We start from the raw sequence: 22,887 nt of genomic DNA, 5'->3' as shown, positions 1-22,887 counted from the left end.
ATGAGGTGATGCCATACCATGAGGTGATACCATGAAGTAATGCCACCCTGTGAGGCAATGTCATGCCATAGGGTGATGCCAGGCTATGACGCAATGCTGCAAAACTCCACATCTTGTACAAGCCATGAGAGACGCTCTTTAGCCATTTTGGTGCCAAAACCATTTGTTTGTTGAAATAACCAGTTTGTGACCTCCAAGCACCTGTTCTCTCAGCAAATGCCTCCTCATGCTGGGAGACACCATAAGGATGAGCAATGGCTGCTGTTTAGGGGCCCCCATAGCAGAGTGCAGGAGCTGCAGTACCAATGGACAATGCTGTGTCCCTAGGGCTGGACACTGTCCCTCGTGTGAGGAAGCCACAGATGGGGCTGAATGTTTAAGTACCACTGGTTTTTCTCTGGTGGTGCTTTAGTCTGCAAGCTCCCCAAAAAACAGCCAGGCAAAGCAAACTCTCCCGCTCCTGCCCCCCCAGTGCTGGTGGAGCTCTCAAATGAGGGATAAAGCCATTTGTTTCTAATTATATTTGGCAGCAGCTCAGAGAATTTAGGACTAAAGCACGCAAATTTTTTTGCTCCTGATTAAAGCACTTGACCTCATAAGCAAAAAGCAAAGATTTCAACACACGCCCACAAGCAGGCGAGGAACAAACTGCACAGAAGAGACCAGAAAGAAAAACCCCTTCACTCACATACACAAAATAATCCGGTATGAAACAAAAGGCAGAATACTTAGTGCATAGCTCAGGCCTGCCCAGGGCTCAGCTAAACACCCAATTACTGCTTTAAACACCCAACTCTCTCCTTTAAAGGGCAGAGAGCTCTTATTCTGAGCTAAGGCTGGCACGGCTGAGGCCCACATGCTCCACTGAGCCCATGGCATGAATGTGACCGAGACCCATTTGCTGCCCATGGGAAAAAAGCATCTTCCATGGGATGGCTCAGCTTGCCAGGCTGGCAGGACAGAGATGCTGGGGACAGGGGGGATGTGAGCTGTCATCAGGTTTGGGGGGGTTTATCCCACATTCCCAAGCTGAAATAGTTTCTGCCCATCAGAAGAAGGATGCAGCATCCTCGGCACCTAACTTCACGTTGTGGCTTGACAGCAAGGCAGAGCCTCCTCCCTTCCACCCATCGACACAGGGTGACGCAGCGTCCAGCTCTCGTGCTTACTATTTTCCCCATCTTTAATAACCGCACAAGGATGTGTCGCAACTGCAGAAGAGCCGTCTGGCTCCCAACCAAGAGAAATAGCAGCGATCTTGATGGCACCCTTTGAAACAGCGGAGAAAATAGCTCAAACAGAAATTAACTGCCCTGCGAGGTTCTGTGGTCTATAAAATGCTTCCCCTGGCTCCATGGTTTTAAAATAACATGAAAGAAATACTTTCCATAAAAAGCAGTTAACTAGCTTTTTTTTTAGTCATAATTCTGAGAGTCACACCCAGACAAAATAGTTATACAAGCATTAAATTATACATGAAAGAAGGCTGATAAAGGCAGCGAGTTACAGAGCTACCATATAAGATTTCAGATACACAGATAGCAAGCGTTACCAACATTCCTATTAAAGGTGACCTACAAAACAGGGACAAAAATAATCTGTGCCACTTCTGATTTCTTGTGATGCGGGAGAAAGTGAACGTGAAATGGCTCCAGCCCAGCTGCCACCCAGTCCCTCGGTCACCACCCCTGTTGGCCTCCGCTCTCCATCCTCTTCCCCAACAACAAATGAAGGAGAGCAGGGGGTTGCTTTCAGCCGGGACTGCAGGTACGGAGCTGCTGATGTTCTCTGAGCTGGGGAACTTGCTCAGAAGGCAAAGAGAGGATGTTTTCCTCAGCGCTCACCTGGAGCAGTGTGATGGTGAGATTTAACAGGGATATATTCACTCTGCTTGGTGGGCACCAGGGGTCTGACCGCAGGAGCAAGGGCAGCAGTGGGCAGGGCTGGTTGCAGGGCTGGGGAGGCTGCCTTCTGATGGGTAGCTCCTCACTGAGGGCTCATTCTGCATGTACCCCCTTGGGTGAGGGATAGCAGCTGCCTCCCCTGCCAGCCACCTGCAGGGTTTCGTAAAGCCTGTGGGCATTAGGAAATGTGCAATTATAAAAGTATATAATAAAATACATTAAATATATATTTATAGAGATAAAGTTATATCTAATTTCAGTATGTATAAGTACATAATGAAATCTATAACTACCTCCAAGACTGCTGCTCCTCCATCCCTGCTGGGTGGGACTGTTTAGCAGGTTATGTGGTTGCTGTTAGTTTCAAAATATATTTGGAAGAAACCAAGGAACAAATTGAAATGCACAGGCATACACGGAAACACACCACAGCTGCGTAAGCAGCGTGTCTGTAGGTGATGGAGCTCACAAAATGAGGCTGCCCAAATGTATTTGCTTTTCCCTGCAGCCCATGGCCTTGGCTCTGGGGCTGCTGCTACCATTCTGTCCAGGTCCCCCCAAGCCACCTGTCACATTTGAGGGCCTTGGATAGATGGAAGCTGAATTTCTGGTGGAGAAAACAGCCCGTGAGGAACAGAAAACGTTGATTTTTCTGTACAACACTAACATACAGAGTGTGTGTGCTCAGTGCTGCTACTGCAGGCCTGCAAGAGTGCCTCCCTGTCAGGGTGGCAGGGGCTGCTGTCCTTGCCTCTCGCCTGCTGGATGTGAGGGAAAACTCATTTTCTAGATGTCTCTTAAGCAAGGAAGTGAGACCAATACAAAATAATGCAGACAAGAGGGTTTATTTCTGTTAACCCCTAAAGTTCCAAGGACTCAGCATTCACCACCAGGGCAGTGAGGTTAACAGGGTCACTGTTGGTTTGCACCTGAGTGGCTTTCTGCAGGTGATGGTGATGGTTTCTTGTGGTGACATTGCCCAGAAACCAATCATTCAGCTCTGGTTTTCCAGACCTTTCAGTACAGTTGGAGCAGGGCTAGGGATGGGGAACAGCCAGTGAGGAGGAGGAGGAGGAGGAGGGGTGGGAGAGGTGGCTCCCATGCTGGGCAGCCATTGGCAGAGCCCATCTCTGTCTGTGGCAGGCCTGTGCGATCAAACACGGACACCGGGGGGTCACAGACCCTCTGTGAGCGGTGTCAGCCCTGCTCTGTCACTGCAAAACAAGCACCTTTGTCCCATCAGGAACATGCTTGAAGCCGGTATCTTGCTCTGGTGCTTGGTCTTCGGCAGCAAGTGAAGGAGGAAAATAGATTATATTTTCCCACCTGGAGTTATATTTCAGCCCAGGCACACATTACCCAATAACTGATATAAAATAAACTTGAAATACATAAAATAAAGCCTGACAACAACTATTTTATGACTTTACCTCAGTGAGACCAGGCAAAACTATTTCACTGTGGGCAGGTTTCCAGTCTGAACAAGGTCTCCTGTAAGGCTGCTGCTGATGCTATTCTTCTCTAAACTAGTACAAAACATCTAAGGGTAGAAGAGTCTGCACTTCAGCAGAGGGACTGGCCTCTGAAGCAAGAATGGGAAGACAGGGGTGTCAATCATTAAAGTGTTAGGTATGCCAATGGGAAGGCAATTTTTCTTTCAGTAACTTAAAATGTGGATGAAAGGCGTTCGTTCAGGTTCCACCCATCCACGCCTCTCATAGAGGCAGACCCTCACCTCCATTTGTCTCCATCACCATGCCCTGAGCTGCCGCCTCTCCAGGGCTGCAGAGGAGCTCTGAGAAAGCAGCCAGTACCCCAACAGTCCCCACATCATCCTCTGCACCTTCTGCTTTCAGCTGCTAATGGAGATTGAGGAACAGCTCCAGGAGCGGAGCCACCGGTTACATTTTGTACTGGCTGCAGATGGGGTGTGTGTTTGTTTGTTTACCCCCTTCTCCCAGCATGATAGCTGTGCTCAGAAGGAGCACCTGTTCTTCATTTAGAGCCAGCAGTAAGCTACTTTTGCAACAGGATTGATGGAGGCAGGAGGAGGTCAAATGATTTATCCAAGCTCAGAGGGAGTCCCACTAAATAATCGATTATCGGTCCTCCTCTGCTCAGAGGAATCACATGGACCAAAGAACTGAAATGAGTATGGCAGGGAACAGCAGTTCACAACTTTGTCCAGATTCAGCTTTACAGACTGGCCCTTACAGGGCTATGTAATGAAAATCCCAGAGAAGGCAGAAGGAGCTGTATGCTATTAGAATTAGGCTACATCTCCATATCAGATGAAAAGGAACTACAGATGCAAACTGCATCCTTCAAACAAAGCAACAAGGTTACACGGCCAGCGGGTTACAGCAGCCCCTCCATCTTGGGTGGGCTGGCTGGGGCTTTGCATCCTGCTGCATCCTCCTGGTGCCATCCCTGCTCCTCAGCACTGCTCCGTTCCCTGACACAGCAGGGTTTGAATACATTATTAATCCTCATTCTTACTGAACTTTCCAAACCCAACTTTCTTTCATTATTCCACCATATTGCTGTATGCACAGTTGCTGTCTTTCTCTCTACACAGTTACTCTGGGTTAGGCAGGGTGCTATAGCTGTGCATCACTCTAGAGGCAGGTAGGACACCAAAAGCTTCCCCAGAGATACCAATGTTCTAAGCAGGCACAACAAACCACCAGTAGCCTCTACATGCTGGGAAAGAAGAGGAGGACCAAGAGCACAGGCAGCAAGGTCAAAGCAATAAACTGTGGTGGAATACTTCAGCAACGGAAAATAACTTGGCCAAGCACCATGGGGCACTGATGGTTTCCTTTCACCCCCATGCCTTCCCCAGGCAGACACACACACACACACACAGGTTTAATGGGCAGTAGAAATGGGCACTGCCTGGTGATTCCGTAGCTGAAGCTTCTCTTCCCCTGGTCATCTGTCCTGGTTGATCTTTCTGTCCCCCAAAAAATGTGTACTCCCAGTTTCCCCCCTTCCAAGGACTTCCTTTTTCTCTATTTGTTTTGTGTTTTTTTTCTTGTGTGCCACATCACTTTTTGTTTTAATCTCACTCTTATTCACTGTTAAAGAGAGGTTTGTCCTTTTCTGTGTATGAACATCTCTCCTCGGAGCAGGCAGCCCGGTACCTCAAGCACTGAGAGTGCAGGGAGCAGCTTTGCCCGATGGGAGCAGCGTGGCCAAGGGCTGCTTGCTGCTTGCTCTGCTGGTCAGGGGTGCACCCACACATGGGCCCCTGCATTGCCCATCATGGAGCCCTCTCAGTCTGATCCCCTTGGGTAACCAAGCTGTGCGGCATAACTCTGGATTAATGGCATTAGCCAGGCAGTGGTGCTCCCGCTTGGGCTGATCTGGCCTCCTGAATGCAAACTGTACTTGATAGAAGAGCACAATATGTGATGTTGTGACAGCTACGCTGCTGCTCCTGCCCAGGCTGGCTGCTCCTCATGGCCGTAGCTTCTGCTGTGTACCAGATCACCTGGAGCTGAACCGGGCACAGCTCCTCAGCACCCTGCTGCAGCATGGGGACCTTGCCTCCCCTCCACCAGTGCAGAAAAGGCAGCTGGCACATTAGCAACAGTGCCCCATGGCCAAATGAGAATTGCTTCGTTGACATGGCTGCCTTCACCAGGTGAGCAGCCCGCAGTTTTGACATCGGTATAACCAAAATAGATGGTTGTAAGAATTGCAAAAATTCTGCTTCTGCCTTTTTATTTTATTTTCCTTTCTCAATTCAAAAAGGAGGAGGAGAGGAAAGGTCTGATGCCACTGCTGGGATTCATCGAGCTGAGGAGCAACAGGCAGACGTAGAGGTTGGCTGCTGCATTTTACAAGTGCTGGGACTGTGATACAGGGCAGCCTGAGCCCCACGAACCCCAGCTGCCCGGGTTCCCATTGCATGCGTCTTAACAGGCTGCAGACAGAGTTAAAACTTGCACATACACATGTGTGCACACAATAGACAGCACAAAGACTTTAACATTTTAACCTCAAGATAATGGTATGATTATTATCTGGAATAAGTATGGATGCAGTCTGTTCCTCCACTCCTCCTGTTCACAGGCCCTGAATTACACTCTGTGTGCTGAAGAGGCAGCTTCTTAAACACTCTGATTTAGGTCGTAGTAACCTGTAACATTTAGGTCCGGCTGCTGAATGCGTTCAGAAAGGTTTGCAGCCTTTGGATACTTGTAATTCCAGGAGGATAGATTTAGATCAGATATTAGGAAAAACTTCTTCCGTGTGAGGGCTCCCCAGAGAAGCTGTGGCTGTCCCATCCCTGGCAGTGTTCAAGGCCAGGTTGGATGGGGGGCTTGGGGCAGCCTGGTCTGGTGGGCGATGTTCCTGCCTGTGGCAAGGGGGTGGAACTGGGTGATCTTTAAGGTTCTTTCCAACCCAAACCATTCAGTGATTCTGTGCTGAGGAAGGTGATCACCCTGCAAACCTCTGCTCTTCTGGGGAGTTCAGGTGTGACCTCTGCAAGAGCTGAGGTATTGCTGTGCTCAGGGATCATCTGTACCAGTTATAACCACCTCTTCTGTCAGTTATCCTGCAACTTGTCAGGTGGGAGAGTTTCTGTGATCCACCCTGAACAAACGTGAGTTTGTGCTGCCCATAAAGATAATCACGTACGAGCTGTGCTTTGTAAGGACCCAACTTCTCCCAGCTTGTACCATCCAAATTTAGCTGGTGTTAACCCTCTTACCCACTCACAGTGACAGAGGGAGTTTGGTGGTGAAGGGACACATGAGAGATGCAGAGCAAAGTTGAGCTATTAGAAGAAAAATGCTCAAGCACTTACTACTACTGCCATGGAGAGCAGAGGGATATTATTCAAGTTCAGTACTTTGCATGAAGACAATTCATTGCAAATGTCCCTCATCTGAGCCAGGCTGGACTCCCTCCAGGAAGAAAGACCCGCTAGTGTACATGTGCTCCACTGATTCCTAATTTCAAGCAGCTTGGAGGCACCCATAACGCAGTCTGGCTGATGCTGACTGCTGCAGGAGCATGAGGAGACCGCGCATCCACAGCCGTAGCGGGAAACCTGATCGGCAACATTTCACTGACTGCCATTAAGCTGTGAAGGAAGTAGGAGGGAAACAAGTGCCTGGCAGACCTCTCCAGGGCTTCTGCTGAGCGCGAGCTGGGTGCCCTTCCCAGGGAGGCTTGGATTTACCCAAATAGCACACTTGGAGGAGTTGGGACAGACCAGGTCTCACTGTGGTGCTCAGCGATGTGTCCCCCCTCCCCAGCTCCCTGCTGTCCTGTGCTGCCCCTCCAAGCTGTGCTGCAGGCAGGACCCACCCTTCACAGTCAAAATCCTCCCAGCTGGTCCTGCGCTACTCGGGCCTGGCTTTCTGTGTTGTCCTTACGTGTGTGAACAGGCCTCGCGCTTGGAGCCTCCGGGCATGAAAGCATAAACACAGCGATTCTCATTAATAGCTGTGCACCGTGTGCTGCAACTGACGCAATCCTGCTCCAAACGAGTGTGAGGAATTCATAGAATTCGCATAAATCTTGATCGCTTCACTTTCACTGGGGGGTTTTATTATTCCTTTTTTAATTTTGTTTGCTCTGTTTTCCTCCCCCCATTAATCATTCACTTGTTCAGAAGTTTCCTCTCTCCAGCGAGGGAGAATTAAAAAGCTGTGCTTGGCAGAGCTGGTGAACCACACCAGCTGCATACTAACAAGGATGAGGATGGCTCTCGAGCAATGTGTGCGCAGAGAAGGGGTGCAGCCACTCAATCCAGCATGCTGTCTTCAATGGAATCCTGGATGCTCTTTGTAGGCAATGCAGCTCTCTGAAGGACTAACCTGATCCTAACCTCAGTCTTACCGGCTTGGGGGATGCCACTGCACGCATCATGACATTTGGCCATCTGTATCATGCTCCATCTTCTGGAGTTCTGCAGTTAGCCATGTTTTTATGTGTATGATATACTCTTTGGCTAACCTGCTCAATTTTAAATGGTTCAGTACCTTGAAACACTCTCCCAGATAACCATTGTCCTTAGATACCACACCAGCAAAAGCAAAGAATGGGGCACAAATAAGGTGGAACCAGAGGATCCCACTGTGACACTGGGAGCCAGCCAGGAGGGGGAAGATGAGTGGGACAGGCCCTGATGTAAACTACAGAGGAGATGGGGCTAGAGGGATGCTGGAGCAAACCATGGGGTGAAGCTGGAAGTGTGCCAGCACTGGAGCATGGAGAGTTTTGCTTCAAACAGGCACCTTGTGGGGTTTTGCCTAGAAACACCACATTCATGAGTCTCACCTTTCATTACAAAATAGCCTTGGAGGAGAAAAGTCCCTGAAGAGTGACCTGCTGATCTGAATAGCCAAAATCTCAATACAGGTGTTACTCTGTTACTTTTTCAAAGCCTCAGCATTAGGGTCTGAGGTTGGGCAAGACCTCATTATTCTTAGCGAACAGTTGTACTTACAAACCTGCTTTACGAGCACATGCCTGGTAGCCTCCAGTCCTGGTCAGACACCCATCTGGAGAAAGACATTGCGAAAGGAGCATCAGGATTGAGTCCTGCAGAAACCCAGCAGCGCCATTGCCCCTTGTCCTGGCAGAGCACCCCCAGAGTTGGGAACAGGGTGCGAGGGAGCCCACAGATCACAGCTACCCCCCCCCCCCCCGTCCTCCGAAAAGCAAAGAAAGAAAGAGGTGGTTGGGGCTATCAGCAGCAATAACCACAGCTCTGACCACGCAGCGTGTCACCAGTGAAGTGGCTCTGACGTGTCCCTTGCCCTGATCATTGTGTTTTTAACAGCAGTTAGGTGGTTAATTACCTGAAAGTTACAAGTGAAGTCTTGTTTTTCATACGTGACCTAGTCATTAAATTACCCCAGTTGCCGTTACATAATGTAAGTAACAGCTACATGATTTTAAAAGAATAGTCAAAGTTGGCAAACAGTTTAGAGTAATTTCATTTTATATTGGAGCCTAACGCTAAGAGATTGCACAGAAAGCAGAAGGCAGCTGCCTGGAATAGTTTGAAATTAGCGTGTGGAAACCAACAACTATTATTATTGCATTGCTGCTTGCAATTCCCAAATGGAAAATTAAATTTCTATAATAGAGTTTTTTAACAGCAAAAAAAAACCCAAGCAAACAAACAAACAAAAAATTTCCTTTTCTGGCAAGAAAACTCTTTTAGGAAACGATACCATTGAATGCACCTTTCCCAAGTAAGAAGTGAGGGGGGAAAATACCCAGCCTTGCAAGATTCCTCTGCACGGGGCTTTGGCCTTCCGCAGATGCCACTACATGATTGTCTGAGATTTGTTGTAAAGGGCTGGCAGAAAGGTAGATGTATTACTTAGAGAAGAAAACAAGTTACTTACTTAGCTTTTGAGCTGTAATACACGTTCACGGTAACTCCATTTAGCTTGGAATTTACATTCACTTGCCAAAATATGAGATATTCCTTCTCCCCTACAAACTGACGAGCCTGACAACATGCATCTGCCCAAGAAAGGTGCAGGGAATTACAGGGCTGGTACTAGGAACACAGGATCACATTTCAGGCTCTTGGAGCTTGATACTGGCCAGTAAATTTTTTACCTTAATTTTAATAGGCTTTTACTCCTGCATATCAGTTTCTGTGGGAAGGCTGGCTTAGGCATGAGGACCTGGCCACCAACCTGGTCTCCCAGTCAGACCAACAGGAACTCAAACAATCAATGCATCCTTAATTTGAAATGCTTGATGACTAATCTCTTGTTTTCTTTAATTAACGATCTACAGTTAATCATTATGAACGGTAAATAGTCTATTTCAGCATTGGTAGCAAGATTTCCTATGGGAAAATCTTCCCCTATAGCTTTAATTTAAATATGCATTTTCACATCACACTTACCAATTCCTTACCTTTATGCTATTGCATGATTACAGGTCCATTAACTAATCACATTTGACAACTTGTTTATTGAGGGGAGCAACTACTTTACATCTCTTGCCTGGGAAAGAAAACACTCTAACAAACAATTATTCAGCAGCTGCAATCACGGAGCACTGAATTAATTGCTTGAAGATCTCAGTCAAGATCTTGATAAAAATCAAAGAAGATGTTGTTTGACAGAATGCATGAATGAGAGTGCCGGAAGGGACGCTGGCTAGGGAAGGTACAGCCCAGCTCTCAAGGATCGCACCTTGAGAAGCCAGACTGCAACAGAGGAGGAGGCAATGGAAAAGCTCATTTACTTGTTTGTTCTTTTATGATTTAGTTTATCAAAACCAAAACTTATACATATATTCTGATTATAGGATCAAGGTGGTGCTAAAAGGGCAAACAAACCTGAGCATGCTCAGGTTTATAAAGGTTGACACATGGATATTTCATACATGTAACCTCTGTGGCTGACTTCTCTTGCCATACAAATAATTAACCCAAAGAGTAACGTGAGGCTTAATGATTATAAAGCACTTCAAGACTTCCTCTGGAAGGGAGCTGCTGTGATTGCACTGGTGTGGGATAAAAAGCAGAGAAAGGCATGAGGCCCTCTCGGCTCTGGACCTGGCTGGCCAAAAGTGTCTCCATGCACAGCAGTGCTCAGAGTCATGCGCTGGGGAAAAACAGCAGTGCTGGTGCTGTTTGCTCTCTGCCATGTGTCCAGGGCAGTGGCAGGAGAGTTTGTGTCTCAAGTGTGCATATTGGTGCCTCACTAAGACTAGGGCATTGTGGAAAACAGTAGGACCATTGCTGAATGAGCATCGCTTGGAAAGGAGTTTCTGGTATCTCTTCAGCTCCCTTGTCTGCTGGGCATCCACTGGAGTAATTGCTGCACCTTCAACAGCACAAGGAGGATCACAGTGTCTCACAGGAGACAGTCTCAAACTCCGCTCCATGGACAAGACACAGCCTGCAACACTGGCCAAACACAAGGCCTTCTTTCAGCTGCTGTACCTCATGTGCTTTGCATGTCAGCTGAGATGAAATATGTTCCTGCCAGATAAAACTAATTCCTATAGTAACACTGAAAGGGAATGAGAGCTTAAAGGTTCAAAACTCTCTGTTGTAAGGGGCTTAAAAAGTGGAGTACAAGGACTAAACGATATAATTTCTGAATATTACGTCACTATTAAAACCTGCAGAAGTTGCCCAGGAAGCTGAAGGACAGTCATAACGCCAGGTGGCTTTGCAGAAAACATCCTACTTGAGCTGTGGGTCACATGAAAGTCCCAACAGTCGGCTTTTCAAAACTGCCCTATTCTCACATTATCTTTGTTAGTGTCATCTCTCTAGAAATGGGGAGAGCTTGAATTCTTTTCTCTTTCCTGCATGCCCTCAGTTTAGAAGAGCCTGTGAGGAGGGTACTATTTAGGTCATAGCCATGAAACCTCTTTACCGTTTTGTCAAATCCAGCACCACGAAGGACTAATGCCTCAAAAGGCGTGATGGAAAATACTGTCATGACTGTCCCTATTAATAAGTGAGGAGCTGAGAAGCTGTGGCCCTTGCATTGGCTCTTGTTCAATATAGGTGAAAGCCTACATTGAACAAAATTTATACAACAGGATTATGCATTTGTAATTATGTATCCTGATTCAAATAATTGTTTCTGCAGTAACCCCTTGGCTCTCTTTCATGCTTCGGTAAGAGACAGATGGAGCCTAACTAAATAATTGCCTCTATCTTTTGTTGTTTTTTTTTGCAGGTATGGTTGACAGGACTTGCCCTGCTGAAGGAAATGCTGAAAAAGAAAAGTAAACAAATTGTTGCTAAAGTCTGTATTAATCACTCCAGCAAGGTGTAGAGTAGAAGACAACTGATACATTCTGGTTATCCTGATGAAAAATGTAAATAGCAGGTTACACATTAATACTTGGAAATCACAAACTTTATTTGCCAAGGAATTATACAATTACTTTAAATGGATGGCTGGAAAAGCATGCCTCAGTGTGTAGGCTTTACTGGCTATTGCATGTGCCAGGATAGACCTGAGTTAGTCCCAAGTTACTGAAGTATAATGATCAAGCAAATATTGAAGAAACTTTCTAATGAGGCCAGGAGTAAAATGTGATGTATTATTAGACACACAAATGAACTCTTATTAAAATGATAAAAGTTGATATACTAAGGGCATGGTATAATAAATCCAATTTGACCTGCAGCTCTGTGTGGAATACCATTATTAGGATTTGTCCTTAATAACAAGCTTTCCATTTGCTTAATAAAATTTAAGTGAGACTCTCCTAACTTCGAGCAGTTTCTTCCATGTTTGAAAAGCTAGATTGCCCCACACCATTTCAAAAGGCCCATGCAGTGCAATAAAGCTACGCTGGTGCGCAGAGCAGCCCCATCCTCTGTGTTCAGTCAGTAAGTCCGGATTCAGGCCCTCAATTTTCCTACAAGCCAAATACATGGGCTAAGCATCTGGCAGCTCAGTACTCTGACAATTGCAACTCTGGCTGATACATCCACATCATGGGAACAGTCAGTTAAAATGTGCTCAGTTTATTTTAAAAGCTCTCAGCCCTTGCATACAGACACGAGGGACTACAGAGTAAGAATCATCCAAAACCAAACGAAGTAAAGCAGCTGCTGCCATCTGAAAAACAAATGCAATGTGGACAAAGCGACTTCCTTGTGCCAGCTACACCTCCCTAACATTTTTCCTGCTGTTGAGAAAGTTGTCAGATGTTAAGCTCACTGTAACAGCGCCTTAATTTAAGCACAGACCATTGTGGCCATAGAGCGATGGCTAACGAAGAATGAGCAACTAAAATGGAGATAACACTAACAAACTTATTATGTTCTTGTATACCAAGGGTACCCCTGAGCTAAAAGTGCATGCTCAGCTCTGGACACGCAGCTCAAGAAAGATACTGTCAAAATACAGGAGGGATTTTGAAATAGACAGTAACTAGAAAATGGAAAATATAACCCAAAGCAAGATGGAAAAGACTGGGACTGTTTGCCTCCAGGTTGAAAAAACTTAGGCAAATATATTTGTACTTTGGTATCACCTTTATAGCCAGTGACAAAAAAAGATGATGGACTGACTCTTTCCATCTTAGCAAAATAAAATACACACATTTTAAAGTTTGGAAAGAAAACTCCTGCGGCATATCATCAAACTGCAAGTTCCACGAGGCAACAGGGATGCCAAAATGCAATTATATTAAAAAATATACAATTTTTTAATTTAACTGCCACTATGAATTCATGTCCAGACACAGACATGCAGTGAAACTTTGACAGGATAAAAGGCTTCCCATGTCTGCATATAAAAGCGCTGTAATTACTAACGGGGTAGGAAGGAACCATTTGTTGTGAAACATGACTCCTCAGCTTCCTTTTGCAGGTATTCCTCTATCACCTTCTGACACAGGTGACACTGGACGATACCAAAAAACCCTCAGGTGAGAGACAATGTAGGTTACACGTTCTTTCAAAACTATTTTGGAAGAAGTTTGTAGAAATGTGAAGAAAAGCCTTAATAGAAGAGGCTTCACTAGTTACTATAATTTTTCCCCCTTTGCGGAAGTACATGAAGAACATTTAGAAAGCCATCTTGAGATAACAATCTTGAAAGATGTTTTTTCCCCCCCATGAAAAGCAATTTATTTTGATGTCTCATAGATTTTTTCTGCGGATATACAATACACATATGAAAAGATTACAGTTTAACCACTTGCTAATGGTTATATGAAGATATCATCATCTCTTACCTTACTATGATCCCTTAAAGCAAACTGCAGCTTAATTTTCATTAAATCACTCATCTGCATTGGCTTGCCTTGCAATTATCAATCACACAGTTTTTTTCATGGACTCTTAAATCAGTCACATATTCTGAAATTGAAATGTCTAACAATTCCTTCTACTTTTATTACCATTCTTTTATGATAATTGGGCCAAAAGAACACTTTACTTGAATGGCACGGTTGGTTTTAAATTAGCAACGCTACACTAAGCTCTAGCCAGTGAGGTAAACAGGAGTTTCCCTTCAGCACAAGGCTGCCTATGAAAGAAAGAAAAATAATGGCTGGTATTAGTCGTGTCAGTGACTCATTTATGGCGTCACCTTACACAGCAGATGGAATTATGTAAATCTGCTTCATGACACACTTTCTTGCAAGACTATGAGAGAAGTAAAAAAAAGCACCTGAACTCTTTAGGCACATTTGTGGAAACAAGGTGCAGCTCACCTAACATTTCTAACATTACATATTCACACAGAGATCTGTTGGACACGTTGGACAATTCATTGAGCAATCGTGCTAGCTGCCAGATGTTTGGGATTTTTCTCCCTCCAGTTTAGAAAACTGAGGCAAACACTGCTTGTTATTGTCAGCACCAGCCTAGAGGGATACATTCAGCAGGCCCAGCAGAAAAGTAGCTACTCCTAAGTTCTTATTTTACAGCAGCCATCACCCATGGTTTATAAACTGGAGTAAAGCTTAATGTAGTTTTAGATTGAAGAAAATTACACCAAAAGCCTTTTACTCTAGGAACTTTAATTTCACTTGCATATTTTAACAGAAACATATCATGTTAGCAGCAAAAGATTTCTATTCTAACAGTTCACAATACATTAGTGTCCAAATCTGCCTTTTTCTACCAAGGCAATCTACATTAATTGTACATCAGCTCTGACAGTATTTCCAAATATGTACACACCACTGTAAAATAACTATTAATATAATTACCATAGGAAAACATAAAATCACAATACTAGTAAAAATGTAAACATTTTAAGCTAATGCCTTTAAAATCGCAAAAGGTACCACCTACCATTCCAAGACCAAGTGAACAGCTGAAGACATTAGATATAACGTAAAAAGTTACTAAATAAAGTCTTTGTTCAGTTAATATTTCAAAAGTTGTTCCTGTTCTGTGAAATTCATATTTAAAGTTTGGGATAGCAACTGCTTTCAAGTTGTACTTTCTAAAAGAAGAGTTCAGGTTAACTATTGTTTCTGACTGACTTCCAGACGGCAATCCCACTACTTTTTAAGCAGCAGTTAATTCATTCCAGCACCAAACAAGCAGATACAGTTTTCAGAGCAGGCCTGACATATTCCTCATAAAAGTACCTAATCACACGTGTAGTTCAGCCGTAGCAGATGCTACCAGTGTCTTTACCAAGCTACACTGGGTAGTTTGAGCTGTTCCTTCTGACTGCAGTGACTCTGAACAAACCCTGTGTTTCCGTGGACTCCACTGCCAAGCAGCAGCACACCAACTTTCCTGCACACATGTGAACATGGGGCAATGGGACCTAAGGTCTACAAGAAGCCACAGGCCTCCTGCTGTCTTCCAAGCCTTGTCCCAGCAGGAGGCTGGCTAACATCACCTGTGCCTGTGTAAAACATTTCCTATTTTGGCACTCTTTATAAATACTAATCAAGTAACTTCACTGATATTTTGACTCATGCAATTAAAGCACCCTCATGATTGAATGCAACTGACAAGATGACTTAATGGGTACATTCTTCTTCAGTGCTGAGAAGCAGCAGTTTAACAGTTTCCACCATGTCCCATAAGGAACAGGCTGTCTACTTCTCTGCTTCTTGAATCCCCTTCACCTCCACCCCGAAGGATGGAAGCTAACAGCTCCCCAGCCCCACGCACTACCAACAGATGGGTTGCTGTCTTGGGCCACGATCTTAAGACAGCACAGCCTGGGAAGAGGATCAGTGCAAAGTCTAAAATGTCACTGTACCACACTGCAATATAGCTGCCTTCCTCATATTAGTTCATATATTCCTCATATAGTGCTTGGATACAAGCAATATATTGGTTTTAATTCCTGTTTTGAATATTCATCCTCATTATAGGCAGGAAAACTTGGGGGAAAAAAACCCCAAAACAAAAAAAAAAAACAAAACCCCAAAATCTCCAAACAGACCCCCCCAAAACAAACGAAGAGTTCAACTTTTGAGCAAGCCTATGCAATAAGGGACCAGTATCAGTAATAATGTATTATAATTTGCCACTATGTGGAAAAGGCAAAAAAAAATGACCATTTTCCTCACAGATATATCTTCTAATTACACTTTTGAAATTGTGCTCTGTTTTTATTACTAATATTTATGTTATCTTGCATAGACAAAAGCTGAGTACAAATGAATTTCCTGTAACTGACTTTATTGTATAGCTAAGATTTGCTGGTAGCCTGCAGTTTTCATCAGTTAAACCAACTTGCTTAACAGAAGATTCAACGGCAGCAATAAATGGCAATACAAAAGAGAAAAAAAAAACCCAAAAAACAAATCAACTGAGTCAGTAACAGTAAATACTAAAACCTGAAGTCAACTGATGCTTCATAATAGGGATTATATAGTGTTTTTTTTAAAATAACAGAAACTACTTTCAGTAGCAGAAGCCTTTCCAGCTATAGGAGCTTAAATGTGCAATTAATTAAACAAGTCTCAACATTGCCATGACATTTCACAGGACTGTAAGAACAGCACTGTTGTTCTGAAGCAGGATGATCCGGGTAATTAATGGTCTAGTTTGCTTAGTAGGGATCAGGGTAATATAGTGAACTGGCTCATATGAGTCTAATTTAAGGATAGATATAAAATGTCAATCAACACAGCTTCCTGGAGAATAGGTCTTGAATTTTACTCTTCGATATAGTAAGCTTGGCTTGCAAAGACACCTGCCCTGAGGTGCTGCCCATAAGAACCCTAAGTCACGTACTGACAACCAGATGAACATGTCATTTTCTTTAAATGTATCAGTACCAGATCAAATCATTATAGAATGTTATGCTGGAGACAGAAAATTTCAAAATATGGCATTAACAGGGAATCCACAAGAACTACAGTTGTTTTCCATCTTGTTCAATTTTTTAAAGGTTCTGGGGAAAAAAGGGACACAAACCCAGTGGCCTGTCTGTTTGCTTTCCCCCACCCCCTACCCATGTCACTGATGTAATAAAAACTTATCACCTCTCTCTACAAACCTTGCCTTGCATTCAATTTTAAAAATCAATGATCTGGAAGAAACTGTGAAAATCACCTGCAATAAATTTGCAAAGGACATGCAGACTGCTGGAGTAGTAAAGAATGAGGACAGGTCACTTACACAGAGCAGTCTGGATTGCTTCATGAGCAGTATTTTAATGCTGGTAAAATACAGTGTAGATTTCTAAGAAAAAATAAGGTAGGATAATAAGAGGATGATGTACCGCATTCTTGAAAAAGGCTCTGAAGAGGACTTGAGCCATAAAAGTCAGTATCCAAGGCAATGCTTCCACAAAAAAAGGATAATACCATTTTTGAGAGAAGAAGGGAAGGAGATATTAATCAGAGTAAGAGGATCACGGTATGTTTCTATATAGTCCTGATGGATCATTATTGACATGTGGCATCTAATTCAGATGTCACGCAAAAATACTTCAACACATGAGAAGTACAAAGAATGTGAAGATTAATTAGTCTTGTATAACATTCATTGCCATAAGAAAGTTAAGGAATTCAGTGCATCTCATCAGAGAAAAGGTTAAAAGGGACATAATCATGATTTATAACTGCACACAAGCAATTAGAAAAGCTGATATACAGAGATCAATATAAGCAATCAAATGCATAAAAAGACCAAAATAACTTAAGGTGGAGCTAGAAATGCAAATAGAAAATCAAGTCTAAAATGTACCTGGGATAATTAACTAGTGCAACAGGAGGTATGAGTGAATTCTCATCACTTGAAGGCTTTAAATTAATATTAAATGCCTTCCTAAAATATGTATGTTCAGTTCAAAACAAAGCCACTGAATTTAAGAGAAACTGCTCGTTGAAATTCAATGGCCTGTTGAATTTAAAAATAAATCCTCATTACAGTGCCTTCCTGCCTTATATATTTATGAGATTTATTTTTAAATATAACAACTAAGTGGAAGGGGGTTACCAGGAAAAAGGTATTCATTCTTTCCAGGGCACAGTAACATTTAAGGCTAGATTTAAAGCTAAGTAAACTGCAGCTGCATTTTGGAAAATATGGCTTTTCTTCCCCTCTTTATTTTTTCCTATTTCTTGTTCAGAGTTGCACAGTCCACTTAGTCGACTGTGTCTGATTTACATAATCATGTAGTCATTCTTCAGTTTTTCTGTTCCTATTTATAAACCATTCACAAACCATACACTTAAATAACAGCATGATTTATTGTAAGAATGATTATGGTTATTTCAGAGGGAAAATGGAATGTGATTAAATGAAGAATGAACAAGGACATTCCAGAAACAAAGGGCTCTAATCCTGCAAAAGGATTTGTAAATGAAACCTGCCTCTCAAGCCCCATCCCAAACAGGCAATGAGGTACTGAGGGAACTCAGCAGACACCTTTACAGCTGTGCAGCCAAGAGCTTAGCAAAAGACAAAAATTAGATAAAACAAACCAACCATGCACACAAATCTTCTGGAGAAAGAGTAAAGCTCTCAAAGCCATCTGCATTTTAGAAAAAAAAAAAAAAAATGAACTGTATGTATACAGTTGCTCCTGGACAAGTTCCAGCATCTGACATAAATGCATCAGCTAAGGAAAGGGTTGGATACTTAAGTTGTGGATCCAGGAAAACAGAATCTTTTCCATTTGCCATAGACGTTTTGCACGTGCCACAGGGATCCTAATAACCCATGCTTCTTACAAAAATGGTAAGTCTAGGTAGAAGAGTAGATGGAAGAATAAGATGGAAAAATATCAAAGCTCAGTATTTTGACCTGAAGTACTTACTTTCTGCTATTTCAGAAAAAAAAACAAGTGGTGAAAAGACCTTACTGCTTACCAGTAACACTGCTGTGTTTACAAACCAGGAACAGTTGAGAGGCTCCACAAAGGAGAAGCTATGTTACAGAGCCCTGTTTGTCAACAAAAGAACCCAAAAGCCAACCATAAAAATGAAATCCTGAGTAGGTGTTCATATGCAGTACAGCTTTTAAATGTTCACATTAGTCTGAAACAAGTAGCAGTCATGGATCACATTCCTGCTCGTACGCAGATAATCCTGGTCTACTTGGACAGCACATGAACCAGCAAGAATGTAGGCGATCCCATGCTAAATTGATAGAACTGTTTCAGAAATTCATATGGAGTTAGAAAGCTGTTCAGAAGAGTACAATAACTTTTCATAGAATATCACATTATAAGGAGTGGTTCCCAAACACTGAGGGAGAGAGAAAAATATTTTAGGTGGTGCCAAGCACGGAGCCCAAGAAAATTGATTTTGCGAGATCTGTGCCGAGTCTGTGTGAAATTCCCACTTGGACTAGCCTGAGAGATGCAGATGGGCTAAGCTAATGGTCTGGTAGAAGGTAATGGTAACAACCCTGCTGCAGGGATACCGAGTTACCCTGAACACTGCATTTTTTTCAAGGGGAGGACACTGAACCACTCCTCAGAAGTAGCACCGTTATTTCAGATAGAGATAACTCCCCCATTTATTAGTTGCAATTATTTAGATGTTAGTGATACTGAGTACAGCTGAGACTGCAGCTAGTAGTAATGCCCTACCTAAAAGGAAAAAAACCGCCACCCAAACAAAACCAAAGCCAAATCCACTTCAGTTTCAATACTTATAAGCTATATGCTAAAATCTATTTTCACTGAAGAGACGTAGAAGGCCGAGAAACTTGAAAGTCCAGACACTTCTCTAAACTATGATGTTTATGGCTGTAACCAGGATCTAGGGTCCAGCATTTCTCTGATGCATTTCTGTCTAGGGGCTGGTACCAGTTTGGTTTCAGACTCAGTCTTGTTAACCAATGAAATGAGATTTCCATGGCCAGCTAAAGTGCTTTCATTACAAGGACCAATTTTGCGAGGAGCAGCAGTGGGTGGCTGCAACTGCTGCAGTTTTGCAGATAACTTTGAATCAAAAGAAGAACTATTAGCAGATGTGCAGTCAGACTTCTCCCAGTTTTCCTTGCCCACTTGCTCTGTGTTCACCTGGGCTTTTGCACTGTAGGGTGACTTTTCAGAGGGTGGAGGTGGAGCTCTTCTTTTCTTTCCTCTGCTGTCATTAAGACTTGTAGTATTTCTGTTGGGGCTCAGATGCATGTTTTTCTGAACCAGCATCTCATGAGATCCATCAAAGAGTGAAGCCCACAGGGAAGATGCAGACTCTTTTTGCTGGCCAAGCAGGAACTCTCCATCAGTCTCTTCAATTTTTCTTTGTATGATATCAGCTAAGCCCTCATGTTTCACTGGAGAATCAATGCCTATAATTTTAAGGAAGAGCAATTAACTCAGATTAAAATGCTACCAATGATTTTACTGCTACCTGTTTTGTTATTACTATTCAGAATACAAAACTGTATTAACTGTGTCTTGTGAAGTCCTGACTACTATTAAGAGTATTAATGGATGAAATGTATAAAATTACATATGCTTTCAAAGATTGCTCTGAGACGACAGAAGGGAACTGTTTTCATGACAGCTGGCATTCAGGCAACAGTGTAGGGCATTGATATTTCTTCCCAAGTAAAAGTAGAAGAAATTATGTGCCATTAGAAAACATGTATGTATTAGATATTAAACATCTTTTGTTGTATAGTGCTTTGAAATTTTCATTTCACAGAAGGCCTATCAAAAAGTCTATGACTAAATATTTTTGTATTTCCAGCCTGCAGAAAATGGGATATCTTCACATATATAATTTTTCTTTATGTGCTTTAAGACTGTCTTTTCCCATTTGTTATCCATCATACTGAGTTTTCTAGGTATACTGCAGTAATACTAGGCTCAAACAGCAGCAGTACCTTTTCTATTGCAGGCCACATGTTAACAGTTTTCAGCACATTTTTAAACACAGCATTTTACCTATAGAAGCATAGAATCATTTATATGGGAAAAGACCTTTAAGATAATCAAGTCCAACCATTTATCTGCCACTGCCCAATCCACCAGTAAACCATATCCCTAAGTCCCATATCTACACGGGTTTTGAACATTTCCAGGGACGGTGGATTCACCATTTCCATGGGATGCCTGTTCCAATGCTTGACAGCCCTTTCAGTGAAGAAATTTTTCTGCATACCCGATCTGAACCTCATCTGTCACAAGTTAAGGCCATTTCCTCTTGCCTATCACTTCTTACTTGGTAGAAAAGGCTAACCCTCACCTTGCTACAACCTCCTTCCAGGTAGTTGTAGAGAGCAATAATGTCTCTATTCAGCCTCCTTTCCTCCAAACAACCTCAGTTTCTGCAGCCACTCCTCATAAGATTTGGGCTCCAGACCCTCTATCAGCTTTGTTGCCTTTCTTTGAGCCTGCTCCAGCACCTCAATATCTTTCTTGTAGTGAGGGGCCCAAAATCAAACACACTATTCAAGGCACAGCTTCACTGATGCTAAGTAGAGGGGGACTTTGAGTACTATAAATAAGCAGGAAAATTTGTATATTAAGAGTGAAAGAGTATACGTGTTGCTCCTCACTGATGTTCTTGAGTGTCAGCAGAATTATGCTACCGTGTTACCTTTGTAAAACTTCCATATAGGCGATTTACTTCCTTTCTGCTCTGCATTCTTAGCTTAGATAGGACCCTTTTGATTGTTCAGTGCTCTGATGCACAGTAACTCAATGACCCACATGGCATTTTGAGCATCTTCACAGTTTCAATCTTAAGCAGCAAGCAGTCAGGCATTTATAGTTATACAGTATTTCTCAGCCAATATTGTATCAGATCCATTAAAACAAAGTGACCTACTTTTTCTAGTCTGTAAATATTATTTCTGTAATGAAACTATTAAAATAATCCTGCTGCATACCACTTTCCTCTGTAAAAATACAAGTCTCAAAGACATGCTAGCTAGATTTTCCAAGCATATTTTCCAACATCATTACCAAAGACCAAAAAAATTGATAAGTTCTGCTTAGTAAGCCTTTAAATAGCTTTAAGAACAGCAGGTTAATTTCATGCAACTAGTTAAAGTCATTATCAGTTTGCAGACTGGACTATTTAACCTTTACATTTCTTGAGCTTTATATTACTCTTATGATGAATGTTTACTTCTAACGACACCTTTTTGAATATGCTCAGGACTCCCTAGGTATAACTCAGATTACAGATTTCTTTGTCTCAAGGGATAAAAATGTATTAATTATTTGTGCTGTTACAAATTCAGATTATGTACTCCTTGGTATGCAATTCTGTTGCTCTCTCATTGTCTGAACTGTCCTTGAAAAACTCAGTGTTTCGACATCAACACCAGAAGCCATCTGAATACAGACAGTGTTGTTTCTGTTACCCTGCAACCTGAAAAGACAAATCCCACTTACTCATATCATGGTAGACGGAGGTTGCTTCTTTTGTCAAGAACAAAGGTGGTTTCCGTGGTGTCATAATCTCAATTTTCATAAGTTCTTCACAACAATGTTTCCACTGGCCTGAGAAGGAAAAAAGGAACAATGACTGGAACTTAAACACTTCAGCTTGAAAAAAGTTGATGTTATTCGATTGTGTTAGGAAACTGTCTCCAATGCAATGCTAATCAATACGCATTTACTTTTGTTTAGCACAAATGCTCAGCATGCATTTTTATTTTCAATTCTTGTACTCAATCTCTTAGCACACAGGTCTACCTCCAATTTAAGAATTCTAGCAGCACTGCTATACTATGGAGGTTAAATATCATAATTTGCCTTCAAATCCCCGCACACAGTGTAAATTCACCAATTAAAAAAAAGCTTCATGAAGTTAATGGGGACAAACTCCAATACACTGCAAGATGGATGTTATACAACTATGTTACAGTGTTCTAGTAAAGGAACATCCTGGCTTTAATAGAGGATAACTTGCCTTTTATCCCTTAGCAGACAAGGAAACCTCTTTTTCTATTAATAGATTTTGACCTTAAGGAAAACAAGACATGGTAAAATTACTTTGCTCATACCAATCATTCCAAGTTTTCTGAGTACATTAATTTTAAGGGAATTTTAGAAGCAAGGAAGAAAAAAGGCATTTAAATGCCAAGTGACCCATTTTTTCTGAACCTAAG

At 42.7% G+C, this 22,887-nt stretch overlaps 1 protein-coding gene and 1 long non-coding RNA gene across 7 annotated transcripts in view; both read right to left on the bottom strand.

The window, feature by feature from the left end:
- Positions 1 to 12,376: 12,376 nt before the first annotated feature.
- On the bottom strand, positions 12,377 to 15,769 carry LOC133223376 (uncharacterized). The gene is made up of 2 exons (XR_009728547.1): positions 13,817 to 15,769; positions 12,377 to 12,560 (listed from the first exon to the last, which is right to left on the bottom strand). It is a non-coding gene; the product is annotated as an uncharacterized LOC133223376 (long non-coding RNA).
- A 2,268-nt stretch (positions 15,770 to 18,037) lies between these two features.
- RTKN2 (rhotekin 2) overlaps positions 18,038 to 22,887 on the bottom strand; it is a 49,668-nt gene continuing 44,818 nt past the window's right edge. For 5 of the 6 annotated variants that reach the window (XM_061374031.1, XM_061374029.1, XM_061374034.1 and 2 more), the window contains 2 exons: positions 22,169 to 22,276; positions 18,038 to 20,109 (listed from right to left, as the gene is read on the bottom strand). In XM_061374031.1, coding sequence (XP_061230015.1) covers positions 19,556 to 20,109; positions 22,169 to 22,276 — 662 coding nt within the window. In that variant the 3' untranslated portion in view covers positions 18,038 to 19,555. The remainder of the gene's footprint in view (positions 20,110 to 22,168; positions 22,277 to 22,887) is intronic. The other variant, XM_061374033.1, reaches the window with a different exon arrangement.

The sequence above is a fragment of the Neopsephotus bourkii genome, unplaced genomic scaffold (genome assembly GCF_033783945.1).
Source record: "Neopsephotus bourkii isolate Nb327-2 ecotype Australia unplaced genomic scaffold, CSIRO-AGI_Nbou_v1 NB_1634, whole genome shotgun sequence".
Taxonomy (NCBI): domain Eukaryota; kingdom Metazoa; phylum Chordata; class Aves; order Psittaciformes; family Psittacidae; genus Neopsephotus; species Neopsephotus bourkii.
This window is presented reverse-complemented; position numbering and strand designations above follow the sequence as displayed.